The sequence below is a fragment of the Phaenicophaeus curvirostris genome, chromosome 9, assembly GCF_032191515.1.
Source record: "Phaenicophaeus curvirostris isolate KB17595 chromosome 9, BPBGC_Pcur_1.0, whole genome shotgun sequence".
In the NCBI taxonomy this organism is placed as follows: domain Eukaryota; kingdom Metazoa; phylum Chordata; class Aves; order Cuculiformes; family Cuculidae; genus Phaenicophaeus; species Phaenicophaeus curvirostris.
The window spans coordinates 13,243,347-13,262,880 of NC_091400.1; the positions used below are offsets into that span (position 1 = coordinate 13,243,347).

The 19,534-nt window shown below is 50.4% G+C and overlaps 1 protein-coding gene across 2 annotated transcripts in view; it reads right to left on the reverse strand.

Annotated features, from left to right (window-relative positions):
- HPSE2 (heparanase 2 (inactive)) overlaps positions 1 to 13,423 on the reverse strand; it is a 112,281-nt gene extending 98,858 nt beyond the window's left edge. For both annotated transcript variants that reach the window (XM_069863552.1, XM_069863551.1), the window contains exons 1-2: positions 12,730 to 13,423; positions 11,794 to 11,951 (exon numbers count right to left, since the gene is read on the reverse strand). In XM_069863552.1, the coding sequence (XP_069719653.1) occupies positions 11,794 to 11,951; positions 12,730 to 12,989 (418 nt within the window). In that variant the 5' untranslated portion in view covers positions 12,990 to 13,423. The remainder of the gene's footprint in view (positions 1 to 11,793; positions 11,952 to 12,729) is intronic.
- Positions 13,424 to 19,534: the final 6,111 nt, after the last annotated feature.

Below are 19,534 nucleotides of genomic sequence, written 5' to 3' on the forward strand. Positions count from 1 at the left end.
ATAAGGAAGGACAGAAGTTGGAGTTCTTCCATCACATTGCATGAGGTCTCTCTCTGCATCACGAGGCTGCACTTTGCCTGGTTTAATTCTCATGTAGTTAGAAGTTTCTGAAGGAGCTTATTGTCAGAAGAGAGTCACGTCTTGCTCCACACACTCTCTCCAGCTCCATGATCACTATGCACATCAAGGAACACCAAAGTTGTTTCTAGTAGATGTGCTACTGTCTTTCAAGGTGTCAAACTTGAGGTTCAGCAAACCTAGATTCAAAGCTACACTATATCTTGGGCTGGTAGGGAACTCCCTCCAAAGGTGGGGAGGAAAACTGGAAGGTAGATTATCTTCCAGTCTCTAAGTCTCATCCTAAAGACACAACACTTGTCTTATCTGGGCTGTGCTCTGCCTGTCTCTTCACTGCATTGCTTGGGATTAACAAAGTTTCTCTCAATCCTGGCTAGAAAAGACTTCTCAGAACAGTAATGTCATTAAATCCCTTGTGTTCTGTAGTCAGGGACATGAGTTCTCTCCTTCACCCACAGTTAGCATGCTCAGGAGTGGAGACAGGGGCAGCATCCAGTTAGGATAAAAATATGACTCGGTATTTCCACATCCAGCATGAGGACTTCAGTGTGGAGATTTGAGATGGAGGAAGAGGAAGGAATAACGTTCCTCTGCAGACAATGAGCAGACACACCCCAACCATGTGCTTTTGGTGTGCAACCTCTTAGGTAGACACTGAGTAAGATAAGAGTGTACACAAATTGTACTCAGTGCCTGGTCACCTAGACCCCACCAGACCATACTTGGTGCAAGGGAGGAGGTGAGGGTGTCTCTGCATTGCTCTTCTGAAACTGGAACACTGAGGGAAGAGAGGTGGCAGGCCACAGCTGCTGGAGTCTCAGAGGAAATCTCAGCAAGAGCAAGGAAACAGCAAGCAGAGTTCACAGCCCTCAAATATTAAAGGATTCAACAGAAAAGAGAAAGACAGCATTGTTTATGTTGGAAAAGGCCTTTCAGATCATCAAGTCCAACTGTAAACCTAACACTGTCAAGCTGATAGGTGATATCAAATGATAGGTAATTGGATGAGAGGGATTGGCTTCAAGTTGTGCCAGAGGAGTTCAGATCAGACAACAGGAAAAATTTCTTCACTGAAATGATCATCAGACACTGGAACAGGCTGCCCAGGGAGGTAGTTGAGTCCCCATCCCTGGAGGTATTTAAAAGATGGGTAGATGAGGTGCTTGATATGATATGCTTGAGGATATGACTTAGTAGTGGACAGGTATGGTTGGGCTTAATGATCTCAAAAGTCTTTTCCAACCTAGTGACTCTGGGATTCTGTTCTATGATTCTAAGTTCACCACTATACTGTGTCCCTAAGCACCACATCTATGCATCTTTTAAACAGCTCCAGGGATGGTGACTGGGCAAGGAGCGCAAGGAGGAGAATACCCCAGGAGGCACTGTGCAGAGCAGCCCCCAAGCAGGAGCTCCAGGAGGACATTGCCTTCCCCAAAGTTGTTTGGAAATAAATAAATCACAGAATCACTAGGTTGGAAAAGACCCACTGGATCATCAAGTCCAACCATTCCTATCAAACACTAAACCATGCTCCTTAGCACCTCACCCACCCGTCTTTTAAACACCTCCAGGGAAGGTGACTCAATCCCCTCCCTGGGCAGCCTCTGCCAGTGCCCAATAACCCTTTCTGTGAAAAATTTTTTCCTGATGTCCAGCCTGAACCTCCCCCGGTGGAGCTTGAGGCCATTCCCTCTTGTGCTGTCCCCTGTCACTTGGGAGAAGAGGCCAGCACCCTCCTCTTCACAACCTCCTTTCAGGTAATTGTAGAGAGCAACGAGGTCCCCCCTCAGCCTCCTCTTCTCCAGGCTAAACAACCCCACCTCTCTCAGCCACTCCTTGCAAGACTTGTTCTCCAGCCCCTTCCCCAGCTCTGTTAGACCAGGCTGCCCAAGGCCCATCCAGCCTGGCCTTGAACACCTCCAGGGATGGGGCAGCCACAATTTCCCTGGGCAACCTGTTCCAGGGCCTCACCACTCTCACAGTGAAGGAATTCTTCCTTATGTCAAGCCTAAATCTGCCCCTCTCTGGTTTATACCCGTTGCCCCTGGTCCTATAACTACAAGCCTTTGTGAACAGCCCCTCCCCAGCTTTCTTGTAGCCCCTCCAGGTACTGGCAGGTCGCTACAAGGTCTCCTCGGAGCCTTCTCTTCTCCAGCCTGTCCTGAAACAGAACACGGCCCCGAGAGAGGCCCGAGGCGGGCCGGGGCGGGCCGGGTCAGGACCCTGGCCAGCTCAGCGCCCGCCCGGCCCGGACCCCCCGGCGGCGCTGGGAGCGGCGCGGGCCCCGCCGCGCCCGCCGTGCCGCATGGCGGGAGCACACCCGTGTGGCGGTCAGGTGAGCTGCGGCTGACGGGCACTCCGCCCAGCGGAGGGAGACACCGGCACGGGCACGGCCTTCCCCGCGCCCGGAGCGCCGGGCTCCCGCAGGAGCCATCCTCGCGGCGCGGGACGCGACCCCTGCAGCCACAGAACGGGCTGGGTTCGAAGGGACGTTAAAGATCATCTGGTTCCAACCTCCCCGCCGAGGGCAGGGACTCCTCCCACTGGATCAGGTTGCTCAGCGCCCCATCCAGCCTGGCCTTGAACACCTCCAGGGAGGAACTATCCACAACTTCTCCGGGCAGCCTGTGTCAGAGCCTCATCACCCTCACAGTCAAAAGTTTCTTCCTAATATCTATCCTAAACCTCCTCTCTTTCAGCTTACAACCATTACCCCTCGTCCTATCCCTGCACTCCCTGACAAAGAGCCCCCCTCCCCAGCTCTCCCGCAGCCCCTTCAAGTACTGTAAGGCTGCTAGAAGGTCACCCCAAAGCTTTCTCTTCTCCCAGCTCTTTCTGCCTGTCTCATATGGCAGGTGTTCCAGCCCTCTGTTGAGGCTCTGTAGCGAGTCCAGAGAAGAGCAACGAAGCTGGTGAAGAGGCTGGAGAACAGGCCTTATGAGGAACGGCTGAGAGAGCTGGGGTTGTTTAGCCTGGAGAAGAGGAGGCTGAGGGGAGACCTCATTGCTCTCTACAACTGCCTGAAGGGAGGTTGTGGAGAGGAGGGAGCTGGCCTCTTCTCCCAGTCATAGAATCATAGAATAACCAGGTTGGAAGAGACCCACCGGATCATCGAGTCCAACCATTCCTATCAAACACTAAACCATGCCCCTTAGCACCTCATCCACCCGTGCCTTAAACACCTCCAGGGAAGATGACTCAACCACCTCCCTGGGCAGCCTCTGCCAGTGCCCAATGCCCCTTTTCGTGAAAAACTTTTTCCTAATGTCCAGCCTAAACCTCCCCTGGTGGAGCTTGAGGCCATTCCCTCTTGTCCTGTCCCCTGTCACTTGGGAGAAGAGGCCAGCTCCCTCCTCTCCACAACCTCCTTTCAGGTAGCTGTAGAGAGCAACGAGGTCTCCCCTCAGCCTCCTCTTCTCCAGGCTAAACAACCCCAGCTCTCTCAGCCATTCCTCATAAGGCCTGTTCTCCAGCCCCTTCACCAGCTTTGTTGCTCTTCTCTGGACTCGCTCCAGAGCCTCAACATCCTTCTTGTGGTGAGGGGCCCAGAACTGAACACAAGATTCGAGGAGCGGTCTCACCAGGGCCGAGTACAGAGGGAGAATAACCTCCCTGGACCTGCTGGTCACACCATTTCTGATACAAGCCAAGATGCCATTGGCCTTCTTGGCCACCTGGGCACACTGCTGGCTCATGTTCAGTCAGCTGTCAACCAACACCCCCAGGTCCCTCTCCTCCAGGCAGCAAAGTGAGAGGGGACAGGACAAGAGGGAATGGCCTCAAGCTCTGCCAGAGGAGGTTCAGACTGGACATTAGGAAAAAGTTTTTCACAGAAAGGGTCATTGGGCACTGGCAGAGGCTGCCCAGGGAGGGGGTTGAGTCACCTTCCCTGGAGGTATTTAAGGGACGGGTGAACGAGGCTCTGAGGGGCATGGTTTAGTGTTTGACAGGAATGGTTGAACTCGATGATCCAATGGGTCTTTTCCAACCTAGTGATTCTATGATTCGTGGCCTCCTCTGGACTCTCTCTAACAGATCCATGTCCTTCATGCACTGTCCTGCTTTGAGATCTGTAAATCCCCAAAACTTATATGAATGCTGCCTATGGGGATCACCAAATCTACCAACAGAAATTTAAGAAGAACAAGTTAGAAAACATCTCTCTAGAGCAACACAAGCACACCAATCCCATCCCAGAGCAAGATGCCCATCCCAGGGCTAGCTGAACTCCAGCAGACCCTTTCTGCATATCACCTGCACCAGCGGGTTGCCCTAAGAATTTCCCACTATAGCAGTACAAGGTCAAAGAGCTCCTAAGCTATGAAAACTCCCGGAGGGCACACAGCAAATGGAGATGGATTCAGCTGCCTGGAGGTGAGGCTTTCCTTGACCCACAGAGCGAGATTCTGCACAGAGGAATTTAAACAGCATCAGTGTGGACTGCGTGCAAGTGCCTGACCCACGGCTCATGCCACCATCTGCCCACAGGCAGACACAGACGGGGAAGAGGGATTCAGTTACAGTCAAAGAGATGCACAAAAGAAATGCAAGGAGAAAAAGTAACTCAGCTTTCTCTGTGTGTCCGAAAGAGAACGCTGCCCAGAGGCCTTGCCACTCCAGCAAAAGCTGCAGCCACCACTGCCATGGCACCAGAACAAGCTGAGTTTGCCCATCCTCCTGATGGGACTTTTTGCTTTAGCTTTCCAGTCTTAGAAAGTGAACTTAAACGGATAATGCTAAACTATTTTATGCTAACGAAACCTGAATATTAGAAAATGGTGTTAGTGCAGAAGTTAAACAGATGTCTAATGGGTCATCAGGCAAAACTCTCATGAATTGCAGGCTGCCCAGCTTGCAAAATACCTACTTTTTAAGTCAAAGCCTTTTTAAATGTTTTTTAAACCCAGGTTCAGCTGCTAAAATTACTGCAAAATGCCCAGTGACTGTGAAATTGGGAACACAAGTTCTATTTAGAAAGCCTGAAGATTTTTCAAGCCACAAACTGCATCCTCATCATGTCTGTCTTCAATAGTCAAATTTCTGACAAATTAGTACCATTCCTTTCTTTTAGCTGGGAAAAATTCCCTGACAATGAGTTGCACAAGTTGTTTCCCACTATATACATTTTTTTTAAAAATCATTTGTTTGCTTTTCATGTAATAATTCCACTGGATGCTCCCTATTTCTTGTGTAACGAAAACAAGGAAATAATCTTTCCCAAATTGTCTTCTCCTTGTGCCACTGAGTTCACAGCATTTATCATATTCTCAGTCATTTTTTCCAAGCTGAAAAAAAACCCTAATGTCTATGATTGAAAGCTGTGACTTCGATCATTTCCATCACCCCATCTAACACATATGCTTTCTTCGCACTGATTAGCAGTCATCACCCAGTCTGCTTATAGCATAACAATGCTCACAATGAGTTTCTCCAATTTTTTTCTAGTACTCCTTAACATTGGATTGTCCATTTTTTACTTCCCTAAATTTGTTCAGAGAACAATCCAAAATAAATTCAAAACATTTTCATTGAGTGATAACTGCTAATTTAGAACCTATAGTTGTGCATAAAAAAGTCACATATATTTCCCCATGCATGAAACTCGCGGGAATCACATTTAATTAATAAGAAGGTGTAGAATAGAAAGAAGTGTGGAACTTGCAAAAAAAAAAAAAGTAATTTATTTTAGATAATTGAGAATGCTTATTATAAAAAATCAAACATGACAGAAAACTTTCACCTCACTCACATACCAGCAAATAGCTAACAAATCAACATCTAATTGCTTGATTGCACCATTTCCTTCCATTATTAAAGCAATTTTCATGCATAATTCTAGCAAAATAGTTTAAAAAGAAAAACTGAGATAGGCAGGCAATCTTTTGAAGTATCTCCTGTATAGGCAGCATCTCCCTTACCTTGTGTAAGGCGCCTTTTACAGCCTTTTTTTATTTCTGAGGAAACAACTAAGCACTGCAACTCCTTACACAGAAATCCCTGCCAGGCAGAGCAGGTTGCAGCTCCTTGCCTGCAGTCATGGTCCCTGGAAACTAGAGAGCAGGAGGCTGCCTCGGAGCTCATGCTAAGGCACAGAGCTTCCCTACCAGTAGCCACAGGTCTAGTAAGTCCCAGAAGATTTGAGAGACATCAGCAGATCTATCTGTCTTGGGGATTGAGTGCTTGCAATGTCTGAAATGCTGCAGCCATCCTAAAGGAGCTGTGTCTTAAATACTCGGAAGATGAAAAATCAACTACTTCCCTTGAAGTTCTGACAGAACAGATGCCTAAACTTAGATAGACAGAAAAAAAAAAAAATAAAGAGGTTCTGGGGGACTAGAAACAGAAGGTGATTCCTTGAACAAAAGATAACTTGTTTGTTCAATTTTACCAGAACAACTGGATGGCTCTGAATTCAGAAACACCTGCTGCAAAGTTTTATGAGCTGGCAGAGCCAAAGGAGCAGTCCCAGCAACGTGTTAGTGACTCTCCCTGGCTCTGGTATCCTCATACTCTATGATGAACCTCATGATACTGCTCACTAAATTCACAGAAAAACAGTTGCCCTTATTTTTTTCCCCCTCCTGAATTATGTTTTCTGCTGGCTTAGCAGAGGATCAGAAATATTCCCAACACAAGGGAAGCAGCAGAGCAAAATGAAGGCTTGGGTATCAGCCCTTTTGGTGGCAGAAAATCAACAGATAAGCTTCATCACCTTCAGGACAAAGTTTTGTAGGAACTAATCTGACTAAAGCTGAGGCTGCTGCAATCCCACCTTTCACTGCAGGTTTTCCTTTCCCAACACTCTGTGCTGTGGGCCAGACACAATTAATTGGTTCAGGCAGCTGAACGAGCTGAAGCACAATGACCTTTCCACCACCAGGTTTTGGCCAGCTGAGTTCCCTGAACTGACTCACGGTGCAAACTCAGGGTCCAGGCATAGGAGAGGGCAGGAACATGCCAGGAGGGTCAGAAGAGTGGGAGCATCAGCCCTGGCTGAGCTCAGCTCCAGCCCCTGTGCAACCATACACACATATAAGTACAGAACCATAGAAGCCAACTGTGCAACACAGGCAGAGCAAGGGTGAAGTGCTGTTTCCACCATTGCACAAATCTCGAGGTTCAGATATTATGCCAGGTACTTGAAGATGTCTGAAGGAATGGATCCCAAACTGAAAGGATGCCCAGAAAATCTACGCCAGGATTACACAGCATAATGTGAAGCTTCCCACACTATATGGCAAAACCTACTGACTAGTATTGAAGGCATAAAAAAAGTATTTTTCTAGGTTTTTTGTCATAATTGGCCATTTTTCTAGTTTCCCAGTATCCTCTCCGAAAAAGGAAATAAATTAGAAGGAAGTAACTTACCAGCAACGAAGAGAGTACTTTTGAAATGTGCTGCCCATATGCACTTATGCTCAGAAACTTTTCTGACGCACTACCTACAGCACACACACATGTGCTCCCTTTCCCCTCTCCCTTCCATGGCCCACACAGGGCCATGCTGTGGGGTAAATGTCCTTGGGTCCCTTCTCAGCCACACAATCCCAATAGGCCACCAAAGCTTGAGGGACAGGACAGAGAAGCTGTGCACTTGCGCAAATACATCCTGGGCCAGAAGCTCCAGCTAGAAGCAACTTCTCTTTTTCCCTTGAGCTTTCCTTCACAGCACATATGCACAGCAGGAAACTAAACAATGTTTATGCCACCACTGGTTGTCCAAAGCTGGAGTCTGTGTGCCTTCAAGATGGGAGGCAGTCACGGTGGTTCCAAATAAGCCCAAACTTGTGCTGTAGCACCAGCCAGGAGCTTCCAAAAAAGGGCTTTAGGTTCAGACACTGAAGTGGCTCTTGCAGCACCCTTTGCTGAATCAAGGTCTCCACACCACACGTAACACTCCAACACCAACCTCCAGGGCAGCATGCGAGTCAGGTTTTAGCAAACCAGACTTCAGAGGATGTTTTGTAGTTAAGATTATCAGCAATTATAACCTGAGAAAGCAGGTATCCCTGTGTGTTTGCTCCAAAAATGAGCTGCTCAAGCCTGTTTTCCTGGAGACCACTGTTTCTTATTGTCCCACTCCTCAGAGACAACTGGTCCTTGGCAACATGTGAGGCAGTTGAAAGGACAGGCCAAACAGATTGCTTGGTAGACACTGCAGTAGCAAAAGGAGAAGCAGGTCTGCTACAGAGACTGAGCATGAGACCTTACAGCTCTACGTTCTGGTACCATAGAGCTTGACATATGTTAGAAAACAACTGGTTTTCTAACAGACCTAAGCTGTCCAATGCCATATCCAAATTGTGTGGACTCCAGGACTGACCATGCACATGGGCTGCACAGAATAGAAGTCACTACACATGGGGTTTAACAAAACAGAGTAGTTTGATGACCTTCTAAAAGTTCAAGGGGTACATATAGCCACACTACCATCAACAGGAACCACACACCCTACAGCTCACCTAAACCATTCACCACAGGCAATCATTTTTACAAGTTGCTCTGTGAGGTACAGACAAATCTGACACCAGGTGATGAAGCTTCTGCACTAGCTTTATATGCAGTGCTGAAACAAGCTGACCCTCCTTGTGGGCATCACAGGCTGCCACCACAGATCTCACCACTTCGTTACCTTTACTGTCCAAGCACAACTGGTCTGGTTTGGGGTGAGGCAGAGGGAGTTACAAACTGGGGAGAGTTACAAAGGAAAGATGCAGTATGCACTGGTATTACTTTCAGATCTGTGCTTCCAGTATGAATTTGAACCAGAAAAGAATGACCCTGAAGCCTAAAGGAAACACCATATATCAGGAAAATTAAGTATATTTTAGATACAAGTCAAAAGCAACTACTATAACCCTCTGAGAGCACCCATGATCTCCATGGAGGAAAGAAGAGGAAAAAGATGGGCTGGTGAACCCAAAGGCGGGATTAGGCAAAGGCAATTTTCAGAAAGAGAAGGTACACATGGCTGTAGCAGCTTGAAAGGGAAATAAATATAATTTCAAATGGAGGGGAAAGAATCTCTGAGATTAGATTGTCATGAAGGTGGAGTGCTAGAGAGATACAAAGACTATTAAAAGCAGAAGTGAAGAATACCGGGTCTGGAGGGCAGTGGGGTGGCAGAGGGGGATTTACGGAGCGAAAATCCCTGCACGAGGATTCATTCAAACTCCAGCAAGCACGGCCACAGCACAGAGCATACATGAAGGATGCTGCGAAGCAATCTGCTGCTGCTGCTGCCTGTCCAAACGCAGCAGTTCAGAACAGAGTGCAGCCTCCTCTGATGTGAACACCACTCACAGAGTTAGTCACTAGTAACCGCAGTTCTCTGAGCAGTCTCATACATGTGCCCGTCACTTCTCAGTACTGCACCCTACTGAGTTGCTGCAGCTGAGAAGAATATAAGATGGGCCCTTCCCTCCCCATCTATGCACAGACCACATGGGAACATGAAACATGGGAACACCCATGGGGACTGCAGAGAGAGCCCAGGCACTGGGGTCACAGGCTGAAGTCTGTGTGGACCCACAGGGTGAACAGCAAAAGCACAAACACCTGAAGAAGAAGGAAAAAATGAGGTATTCCTCATCATGATGCTAAAAATCACAAGGCTTACAAATTCACAGATTTCTCTTTCACTGTTTTTGACTTTAACTGAACAAGCTCCCCAGCTTCTTCCCCACTCCCATGCCAATAAAGCTCAGACAAGAAATTTCAGAAAATAGATGCTGGCCATACAGAAGCCCAGACATGGGAAACAACCCAAGCACTGATTGCCATCTTTTTTTCTGTGCTGTCTGTTCAGGCTCTAAGGTTTTGTAGCAAGGGCATCTGCTTGCACTTCTGTGCATGCTCTGATCCCAAGCAGGTCCTGGACGAGCCCAGATGAGGGAACAAAAACCAGACCAGCGTTCCAAAAGGAGAAGATGGCTGCTCCAACCCAGTAGAGCGGGGCAAAGAGTTGCAATGGCATCAGGATTTCATTTTAGAGAACTGGATCCCTCTGCTGAAGCACTCTGTGTAGCCTCAGCACAAAAAGATGGGAGCTACTAGCAACTCTAGCCCCAGAGTTTGCACACAGATCTTAAGAATAAATACGAAAGCTTTGCTTCCAGGCAGGAAATCCCTTTTAGCACACCTTTCTGATTTACACTGATGCTTGATAAACACCACATGTGTCCCCTCCTTCCCTCACTCAAATTCGCAAAGGTTCTGTTCCATATTTAAGTGATGAAAAGTTAAGACCTGTGGTTACAACTTCTATGAGAAGCTTCATTTTGAAGGGCTGCTACATTTCAACTTTATTGCCACGAGGAAAACTGAAAAAACCCAAAAGCTTTCAGTCCTCTCCTAACATGAAAGCTGTTGTGAAGACATTTAATAAGTGCAAGTTCTCTTCAGCAAGTTGTTGAAATATTAAAAGTGGGAAAATTCATTCCTACAAATGTTTTGCATGAGTCCCATTTACAATTTTATGCACTACACTTCATTTCTTCTGTTCAAGGTGGCTGCAGAAGGTTTGGTCAGCACTTTCCCCTGAAGTGCATCTCAGCAGGCAGAGCTTACAACAAACTTTTTGCCTGAGATTTCTTGCGAGGAGAAGAAAAACAAGGGATAGCATCATATTTACTCCAGCTAGAAAACCTAGAGAAAGATGGAGCACACAAACTTACCCACCTGCCTGCGTGTGGGAATAGAGGGACATTCATCTCGGTGAGATCAGATGTTAAGTGGGGAAACAGCGGGAGCGAGAGCCATCAGAAAACTGGCAAATGCATCTGCTTTTTCCATCCAGCACTGCGCTGACTAGATCTCTGCAAAACTTCCTCTGTTCCACAGACCTGCCCACTGGGATCTGTCTGGCATTAATTGGCCTTCAAAATTAAACTGCTTATGAAAATATCTTCAGCTAATTTTTGTAAGTAATTTGAGAAAGAAAAAAGAAAGGTGGGGTGTTTGTTTTTTTTTTAAAAAAAGGTGGTGTTTGGGATTTTTTTTTTAAAAAAAGGAGAAAAATCAATACATTCTTGTGGATGTGGTATTCTGCTTCTTAAAATAAACGCCTAAGGATGGAGACTTGCCCTCCTGACTCTTCTACGAAGTTTCTTTGTGAGAATTAAGGGCCACAAAAGGTGAAAGAAAGGCTTTAGTGCAGCCGCGGGCGGAGGCGGGGAGCAGAGGGGAGCAGAGGGGAGCAGAGGGGAGCAGAGGGGAGCAGAGGGGAGCAGAGGGGAGCAGAGGGGAGCAGAGGGGAGCAGAGGGGAGCAGAGGGGAGCAGAGGGGAGCGGCCCCGAGCCGGGCGCCGGGCACTGCGCTTGGGGAAGATCCGCGATTGCAAAGCGCCCCGGGGGAGCAGCCCCGCACGGGCTCCGGCAGACAAAGCGAACCGGGGAGAGCCCCGGGGCTGCGGCGGGCGGAGAAAGGCGGAACGGCGCCGGGGTCCGCGGGGAAGGGCAGAGCCCCCCGAGAGCCGCGGGAAGGGCGCAGCCTCGCCGCTCCCCGCAGCGGCCGGGCCGAAGCCGGAGGATGCGGAGGAGAGAAGGGGCACGGGAGAAGCCCCGCTCCCCAGGGCCAGCCTGTTGTTCCCGGGGACCGGCTCCGCGCTGCCCGGCTCCCCCCGCGCTGGAAGGAGCGGAGCCTGGCGGCATCGCGGCTCCGCCCGGGCGCAGGGAGCGGAGTCGCCCGCAGCCCCCGGCCCCCGGCACTCACCGTCCTCGTAGTTCTTGAGGTAGTAGTCGGGGCCGGGCCCGCCGCGGCTCTTGGCCGGGTTCTTCACGTTATGGAACTGCAGAAAGTCCGTCCTCTTGCCCGCGAAGCGCAGGAAGGCGGGGGCGAGGCCCCGCGCCAGGGTCACCAGCCGCCGGGAGCTGCGGAGAACAGGGAGCGGGGCTGAGGGCGCCGCGGGACGCTCCGCTCCCCGGTACCGGCGACGACCGGGGGGACTGCGGGGCCGAGCGGCGCGGGACGGGAGCGGGGAGCCGGGGCTGCGGGGCGGCGGAGCGGGACGGGAGCGGGGAGCCGCCCCGCCGCGGCCCCAGGCTGCCCGGTCCCCCCGGACAAGTGCAGAGGCGGCGGGAGCGCGCGGAGCCGAGGACCGTCGCCCTCCCGCCTCCTCGCCCCGCTCCCTCCCGGGGGCGACGGCCGAGGGGACCCCCGGAGCGGGAGCCCCGCTCCCCGCCCCGACTTACCCGGCAGGGAGAGGCGTCCGGCCGCCGCGGGGCTGGGGGTGCGGGGAGCTCGTCGGGACCCGGGGGAGGCTCCGCTCGGCAGGCAGCCCCGTTCTTCCTGCTGCATTATATTTTTTTCCACGGCCCCGTGTTGTGCTTTTTTCTGTTTGGGTTTTTTTTTCTTTTTTTTCTTTTTTTTTCTTTTTTTTCTTTTTTTTCTTTTTTTTTCTTTTTTTTCTTTTTTTTTATGCAGAGGAGCGGTTGTTGGAGGGTGGGGAGCGGGACATTTTTGCAGTCATAACTGATAAGTCTCCGAAACGCTTTCTTCCTTGCAAACATGTGCATCTTAATGGAAACCATGGCCCCGCTCCCTCCGTCACAACAAGCGGCGGCGGCAGCGCGGAGCCCGGCGGGGCTGGGCCGGGGGGAGCCCCGCGGGCGGCGTGGGGAGGGAGGCCACGGGGGGCTCCTGCCTTACCTTAAGAAATCGAGCCAACCATCATGAATGATGGAGGGGTCCAGCTGGAGGGAGAGGAAATTCTCACTGATTATCCTGACAGGGCTCTTGGTGTTGACATCAAGGAGAATGAGAGTTCTTCCCTTCACACCTGAAGGTTTCTCCACCGGCAGCGTTCTCCTGTCCCCGGCCTGGGAGGGCAGCGAGAAGGTGGCCAGGAGAGCCAGCCCAGGTGCCATCAGGGCTAAGAGCCCGGGGGGGCAGGAGCTGGGACAGGGCATGCCGGAGAGCAGGAAACCCGTAATTAACTCGCTGTCTGCAGGGGCTCGCTGGTGGCTAATTGTCCTTATCTAAAGTGTGGGGCGCCCTGCCTTTTTTTGCAATGTTTTGGTGCTGGTGGAGGGGAACTCACGCCCCTGACCAGCCTTTCTCGCAGCCGGTGCCAAGACTCCTTTGCAGCCGGCACCGCCCCTTTAAGAGATGCAGGCTCCAGACATTTTTAACTTTTTGAAGGTAAGGGGAGGCTCCTGGTTTAACCCCCTCGGCTCGGGGCCCGCCGCAGCACCGCCAGCACCGAGTTTTCGCTTTGCGACGGCTCTGCCGCGGGACGCCGTGAAACCAGCCCGGACCGGGGACATGACACACCGGGGAGCTCGGGACCGGAGCTCGGGGCCGCCCGGCACGGCCCTAGCTCGTCTCCGGCTGCAGGGACAGCGAGGCGGTGAGGCAGCGGGGCCGCCCGGGCTGGAGAGGGGAAAGGGGGAGTAGTTGCTCTAAAAAAACAAAGCCCTACCTAGAGAGCTCGCCAAGCCGGGCCCCGCTGTGCTGGGGCGAGAGCCCGAGGCTGAGCGCTGATGGCTCCGAGGGACCCGACGGGAGCCCGGAGCTCCGGCACGGAACGCTCGGCTCGCCCCGAACCGGCGCAACCGGTCCGGTCGGGGACACGGGGAACCGGGGACACGGGGAACGGGGCCGCCCCGACCCGCGGGGGGCAGCAGAAGTCGGGGGGGGGCGCGTCGGGGGTGCGGGTTGCGGTGCGACCGGCGATGTCCCCCGCGCCGCTGCCTGCGGGCCGGCCCGGGCTCAGCAGCTGCGGGGAGGCGAGCGCCCGCCGTTCTCGTAGCTGGGCTCAGGCTGGGGACACCCGTTCCGGGCTCGGCGGGGGCTGCCGAGCATCCCGGGAGCGATGACCCCACCGCACATCATCCCCCGCCCGCAGCCGGCGCCCGGGCTCCGGGACACGGAACGCCTCCTGCCCGGCCCCGGTTCCCCCGCTTCGCCCGGGGCAGGCGGCGCACAGCGTCCCGGTGAGACGGGGAGGCTGACAGCGCCCGGGCCCGGTGCGGTCCGTCGGGGCCCCGCAGCCCCGGGACGGGGCGCCCGCAGCACCATCTGCTGGTGAGGAGCCTGGCACCCCGGGACATTGGCACCCACCTGCGGACACCCCCGAGCCGGGGCCGGGAGGTGCGGGGAGCAGCGGCTCCGGGAACGCAAGAGCCAGGCGGGTGGCGGGGATCCCGGCTGGGTCCGGCACGGCGGCCGGGAACCCCTATTCCGCTCCTCCCGGGGCCGTGAGGAGCCACCTACGCTCCTCGTTCGTTCCAGCCAGCGCCCGGGAGACGGAGGGAGCGGACCCGGTGCCTCCCGCGACGGCGAGTCCCGGAGCCCGGTGCGCTCGGCGAAGCCCGGCGCGAATTTTTTCACGGAAAGGGTCATCGGGCACTGGCAGAGGCTGCCCAGGAACGTGGGGAGTCCCCTTCCCTGGAGGTGTTTAAAAGACGGGGGGATGAGGTGCTGAGGGGCATGAGTTAGTGATTGATGGGAATGGTTGGACTCGATGATCCAGTGGGTCCTTTCCAACCTAGTGATTCTGTGAAAAGTGGAGGCACTCGGGACATGGGGAAGCCCGCGGGCAGCGCCGGTTCCCGTGGAAATCTTCTCTCTGCCCCCCGAAACGCTTCGAGCCCATCGCCCTGGTTACCGAGGCGGGGGCGGCGGGGCCACGGAGCCTCTGTGCGATGAATGGTAACGGGAGGGAAGGATGAAACCTGCCTCTTGGATCTGCTAGGGGTGAGCAGGGAATGCACAAACCAGTATTTGTCGTGAAATTATCCCGCTAAGGCGGAGGAGGAGAACGGGGCTCAAAACGCGCTTGCGACGAGGCTGCAGAGGGCACAGAGTAGCAAAGGGGTGTCCGGAGCAGCAGGGCTCGGGGCACTGGAAGAAGTAAGAGGATCGGCTGGAAAAGGCTGTGCAGCTTCAGCCGTGCGAAACCCTGGCATCCCGGGACAGGAAGGGGGCAATTTAAGGCTGGAAATTCGTGTTCGGCTGCAAACGCTTCAGCTGCAGTTCACGATAGCGCTTAAACCTATCCCGGGACCTGAAGCCTCCACTTCAGAAGCTGCTTGGGGTTTGGGTCACCTCCGAGGTACTGAATCGCCTTCTTATTTTGTATCTACACTCCCTCTCCCCCCGTATTATCAGAAGATGTCAGCAAAGCTTCAGGAGCATTTGTTGCTCAAATCAGTGTTGAGGTTGCAGGCCGAAACTTTGTACGATGCCTCCTGCTAAGGATGCCTCTATTTTAAAACGAAATGCTAGTGCTATGTAGTAAAGGACAGGAAAGGACACGAATTATCCATTTTAAAATCTTTTTTATATATATATATACACACACAGGTATATACATATATATACATATATATACCTGTATATATATACATTCCGCCCCCCCAAACAAACTGCTTTGAAAGAGAAATGTGTTTATTCTGAAACGTTTCTCACAATTAGTCTCTGCTTTGAATGCAAATTCCGGATGCAGCCAAGTCACTTATCTGCTGAGATCTCACCAACAACATAAGCAGCAGAGAAAGGGGCAAAAAGCGTCCCAGCTGCCAGGTTCTGGAAAGACGCCTCCAAAGGAAATATTCACTTACCTGTGTCAGCTTTCCAGATCAACACCTGGAGCCTGCCCTGATCCAGTGGCTTTGGAAAAGCAATTGCACCCCATTTTGCATCTGGCTGCAGAAGTGGCAACTCAGACCTAAAAGTAAAGCAATTTTTTGTTTGGTTTGATGAGGAGGTTATGGGAGTTTTTATTTTTTGGGGTGGTGGTGTATTTTTTGTTTGTTTGTTTGTTTGTTTGTTTGTTTGTTTGAAATCCACTGTGGTTCGCTGTAGCAGCCCTTTAAAGACTAAAAAGCTGTGGTTACCTGGGAGTGCTGGGGCAGAGCGGAGGTGCGGGGAGCCCCGGGAGCCCCGGGAGCCGCCGGCGCAGCTCGGGGAGGGGGGGAGCTGGGAACCTGCCCGGGGGGCCCGCGGCGCCCCGCTTCCCAGCAATGCACCCCAGATAGGAGGTATCTCAATTTACAGCAGCTGCGACCCTGGCTCGCCGTCCACAGGGGCGGTTCAGCGCTGGTCCTTTCTTATATTACGATAATTACTTTAGAAAGCCTGACTCACATAAAAAGTATCTATAAAGATTTACTCGCGGTTTTGTCGATTTGGAAATGCGTTTCTCCATTTTCCATCTACTCTAAACTTGCTGGTTTTAATCTCCAAAACATTCATTGGGAAAGAGAACTGAGGGACGACAAGCATTTCTATAAAGAGTTTAACCAAAGCACATTAAATATTTTCCCAACATCACCAAATAAACAACAATCCTCCAGCTCCCTATAAACTATTTAAAGCATGTCATATCATCTCTTCTGCTCTTGCCAATGCACTTTCCTTTTAATTTATAAGCTGATTAGAGCAGGGGCCTGTCTTTTTGTGTATATTTGCAAAATGTCTGGCACCCTTTCACTCAGTCGTAGTTCACAAACACTTAAACCCGCATTTAACTTCTTTATTATAGGTAGTAACTTAGATTTTTTTTCCTCATTTTTTTAGAGCTACTGCTTGTGAAAGTGCTTGTTATAAATGATCCGAGCCGTTGTTGAAGGGTTTCAGCAAAGGAAACTTCTTCAGATTGTAGAGCTGATAAAAAAGAAATTAAAAAAGAAAGGAGAAGAAAAAGTACAAGGTAAATTTAAACGGAGATCTCAGGCTGTATAAATCGGCCCGAAAATGGGGAAAACCTCCTTAGGAGGAACATTTTAGTTCACCAGAAAATAAACTTCTGTTCATGAATGATGAAAGGTATTATCATCAGAGGATGTGCCATACCAAACAAACCTCCATTAAGCTGGGAAGGATAAAACAGGCTAGACAGTGTTTTTTCTAAAAAAAAAATCATCATGTCTTTGATTCCCAAGATATCAACCATGTCTGTTTCTGTAGTGCTGTCAAGTAAACCTGAGTTATGGATGCTCTAAAAGAAGCCAGCGAGGAGAAAATTCAGTGAGTGAAAATTAAGAGTGCTATCCATAGATACTTTACCAAAATCTACTTTCTTTTCAGACACTTAAATTCCTTCCCTGTACCATGGCATGACAAATCTCTGAGAAGAAGAGCAAGACCAATGAATGTGGTAAAGCTGTGGTCATGGCAGATTCTTTTTACTGAGATTTTTTGCCCTTTCTGCACTGCAGTGTCCATAATTTTCACCAACAGAGACTTAATGTCTGGAATGTGACCTCCTAAAACAGCCAGTGCCTCAAGGTGTGTGTTGCACAGTCTGAACTCCACTGCTGAAACCATTACCCAGCATGTTTATGCATCACGTCTACCCTGAACAAGCAGGCAGAAGACAACTGCTTGATTTACTACAGTTTCCGTGCATTGCTCTTTAATGTAGGTGACCTGGGAAGTTCTGTAACAAGGAAATACATCTGTCTGTGCTAGGAGGACTGGCTGGCTAGGGAGCTCAGCAACAGCAGGAGGAAAGTAAGCCTACTGAGAGCGCTTCCTCCCTCCATATGTGCAAGAGGCAAGTCATCGATCAAAACCAACTGCCTGGTCAGGAAAAGCACACTTGACAATGCTGTCTTTGCATTTTTGCCAGCATGAAAAGAACACAAACTGGTATCTCCAAATCTAACCGCAGGAAAAGAGAGCACAGTGGTGCCAGGCTTTCCTTTGAGAGTCAGGCTACTCGCTAGCTGCCTAATTAAGAAACCTACTAAAATAAGGCACAGGAACAAAAAGAAGACACCAGTCCCACAAAGGCTGTGAGCATGAGCTCTCCCTAGCTGACACACTATGGGAAGATACATGAGAAATCAGGGGATGAAGTTGAGTTTTCGGCAGTTTCTGATCAATGATCTTTTTTTTTCCTTCTTTTTATCATTTTCCTTCTCGTAACCTAATTCTTAGTTCTGTGAGCAGTTAGCTACAATGTACTCTGCTAGAATAAAACAAATTCATTATTTTCCTTAATCTGTTTAATTTGGTCTCAAAAGTACTTTGAGAAATCCAGGGTACCCTAGTCCTGCAGATTCATCTATGGAGAGAACTAGTGAGTTCCCAAAGTGTCCGTCTACCAGCAGGTGTTTTGAGGTTCTCAAAAAAGTGAGATGCACAGATTCCATAAAGCTATAAGAATAGCTCTGGAGGCTGGTCAAACCAGGTGCTGTCCCAGCAGACAGATCCCCTTTGCCCAGTATCTCTTCAGCAAGCAGAAGAAAAAAGCAAATAATGACTGAGAATACCTCTGTGCGTAACAACACTCTTTGACAGCAAATGCTCTTTAGATCCATGAACTCATCAATGTCTGGGTCCGATTTAGATCTTTGTCTTTCATACTTTGAATAGAAGCAAATGTGGCAGCGATTTGTCATAGTCAAAGAGATACAGAGGACAAACACAACACTGCGCCCAAGCTCTGCGGCATTCCAAAGACCACAATACCCTCCAAAACATTTTCTTTAAACTGAGCACAGCCCTGAGGAGCAGAGAAATGTGTAGAATTATCCTTGTCTCACATCATCACATGAAAAAGAAAGAGAAGGGAATACACCAATTTTACAAGCCTGAGAACGAATGTGAGCAAGTAGTTGTCCCACCATCTGGGAGGAGATGATAGAGGTGAAGGAAGAGGGAATTCATGGGGGATGGTAGAAGTTTGCAGAGACCTTCTATTTTTCCGGAGAGATGCTTCACATTCCAGCAGCAAAAAATTAAGGAAGCGGACATGAGGAGTAGATCAGAGAGGGGAAATAAGAAGACGAATGAAGTGCAAGGCTGGAGGAGCAAACGCAACAATTGTGAGTAAGAGGAAGGGGCTGTGTACAGAGACCAAGGAGGAGATGGAGCTCAGGGGAAGAAACAGCAGCCAAAATGCTCACAGTCGGAGACACTGCTGGGATGAGGAAGGCACAAAAAACATCCAGAATCTTTCAGGTAATGATAAAATTGTAAACCTCTGGCCTCTGTACCTATTTGATTATGGCATCTCTGTCAGCAGCACTGTAAGCACAAACAAGCATGGCCCTGCTATAGACAGAGAGAGGAGAAATCAGCACTGTCAAACTGTTGGTTTAGCAGAAAAATCAGAAGCAAACTATGCAATTTATAGCTAAAGAGCAAGAGCAGGAACCATGGAGAACTATGGGTCATGGTTGGGAAGCAGACAAGTAGATGAAGGAGAAAGAAAGTGAAATGCCAGCAATGTAGAAGTGGAGGCCCAGGATGAACCCAGGAGATGAGGAGGATCAGAACTGAGCACCACTAAATGAGGGGGAAAGGCCAGGAGCACCTCAATGAGCTGTACTAGAGGAAGGAGGAGGAGATGGGCTCATGCTGGATTAAAACAATACTCTCTTTCCATCATCCAGCCAAAGGTCTCAAATAAATTGAAAAAAGCAGGTTTCCTGCACAAGTTCCAGTAACAACAGTTAAGTTCCTGATCTGTTCCTCTTTAAAGAGGTGGTAGAGCGATGAA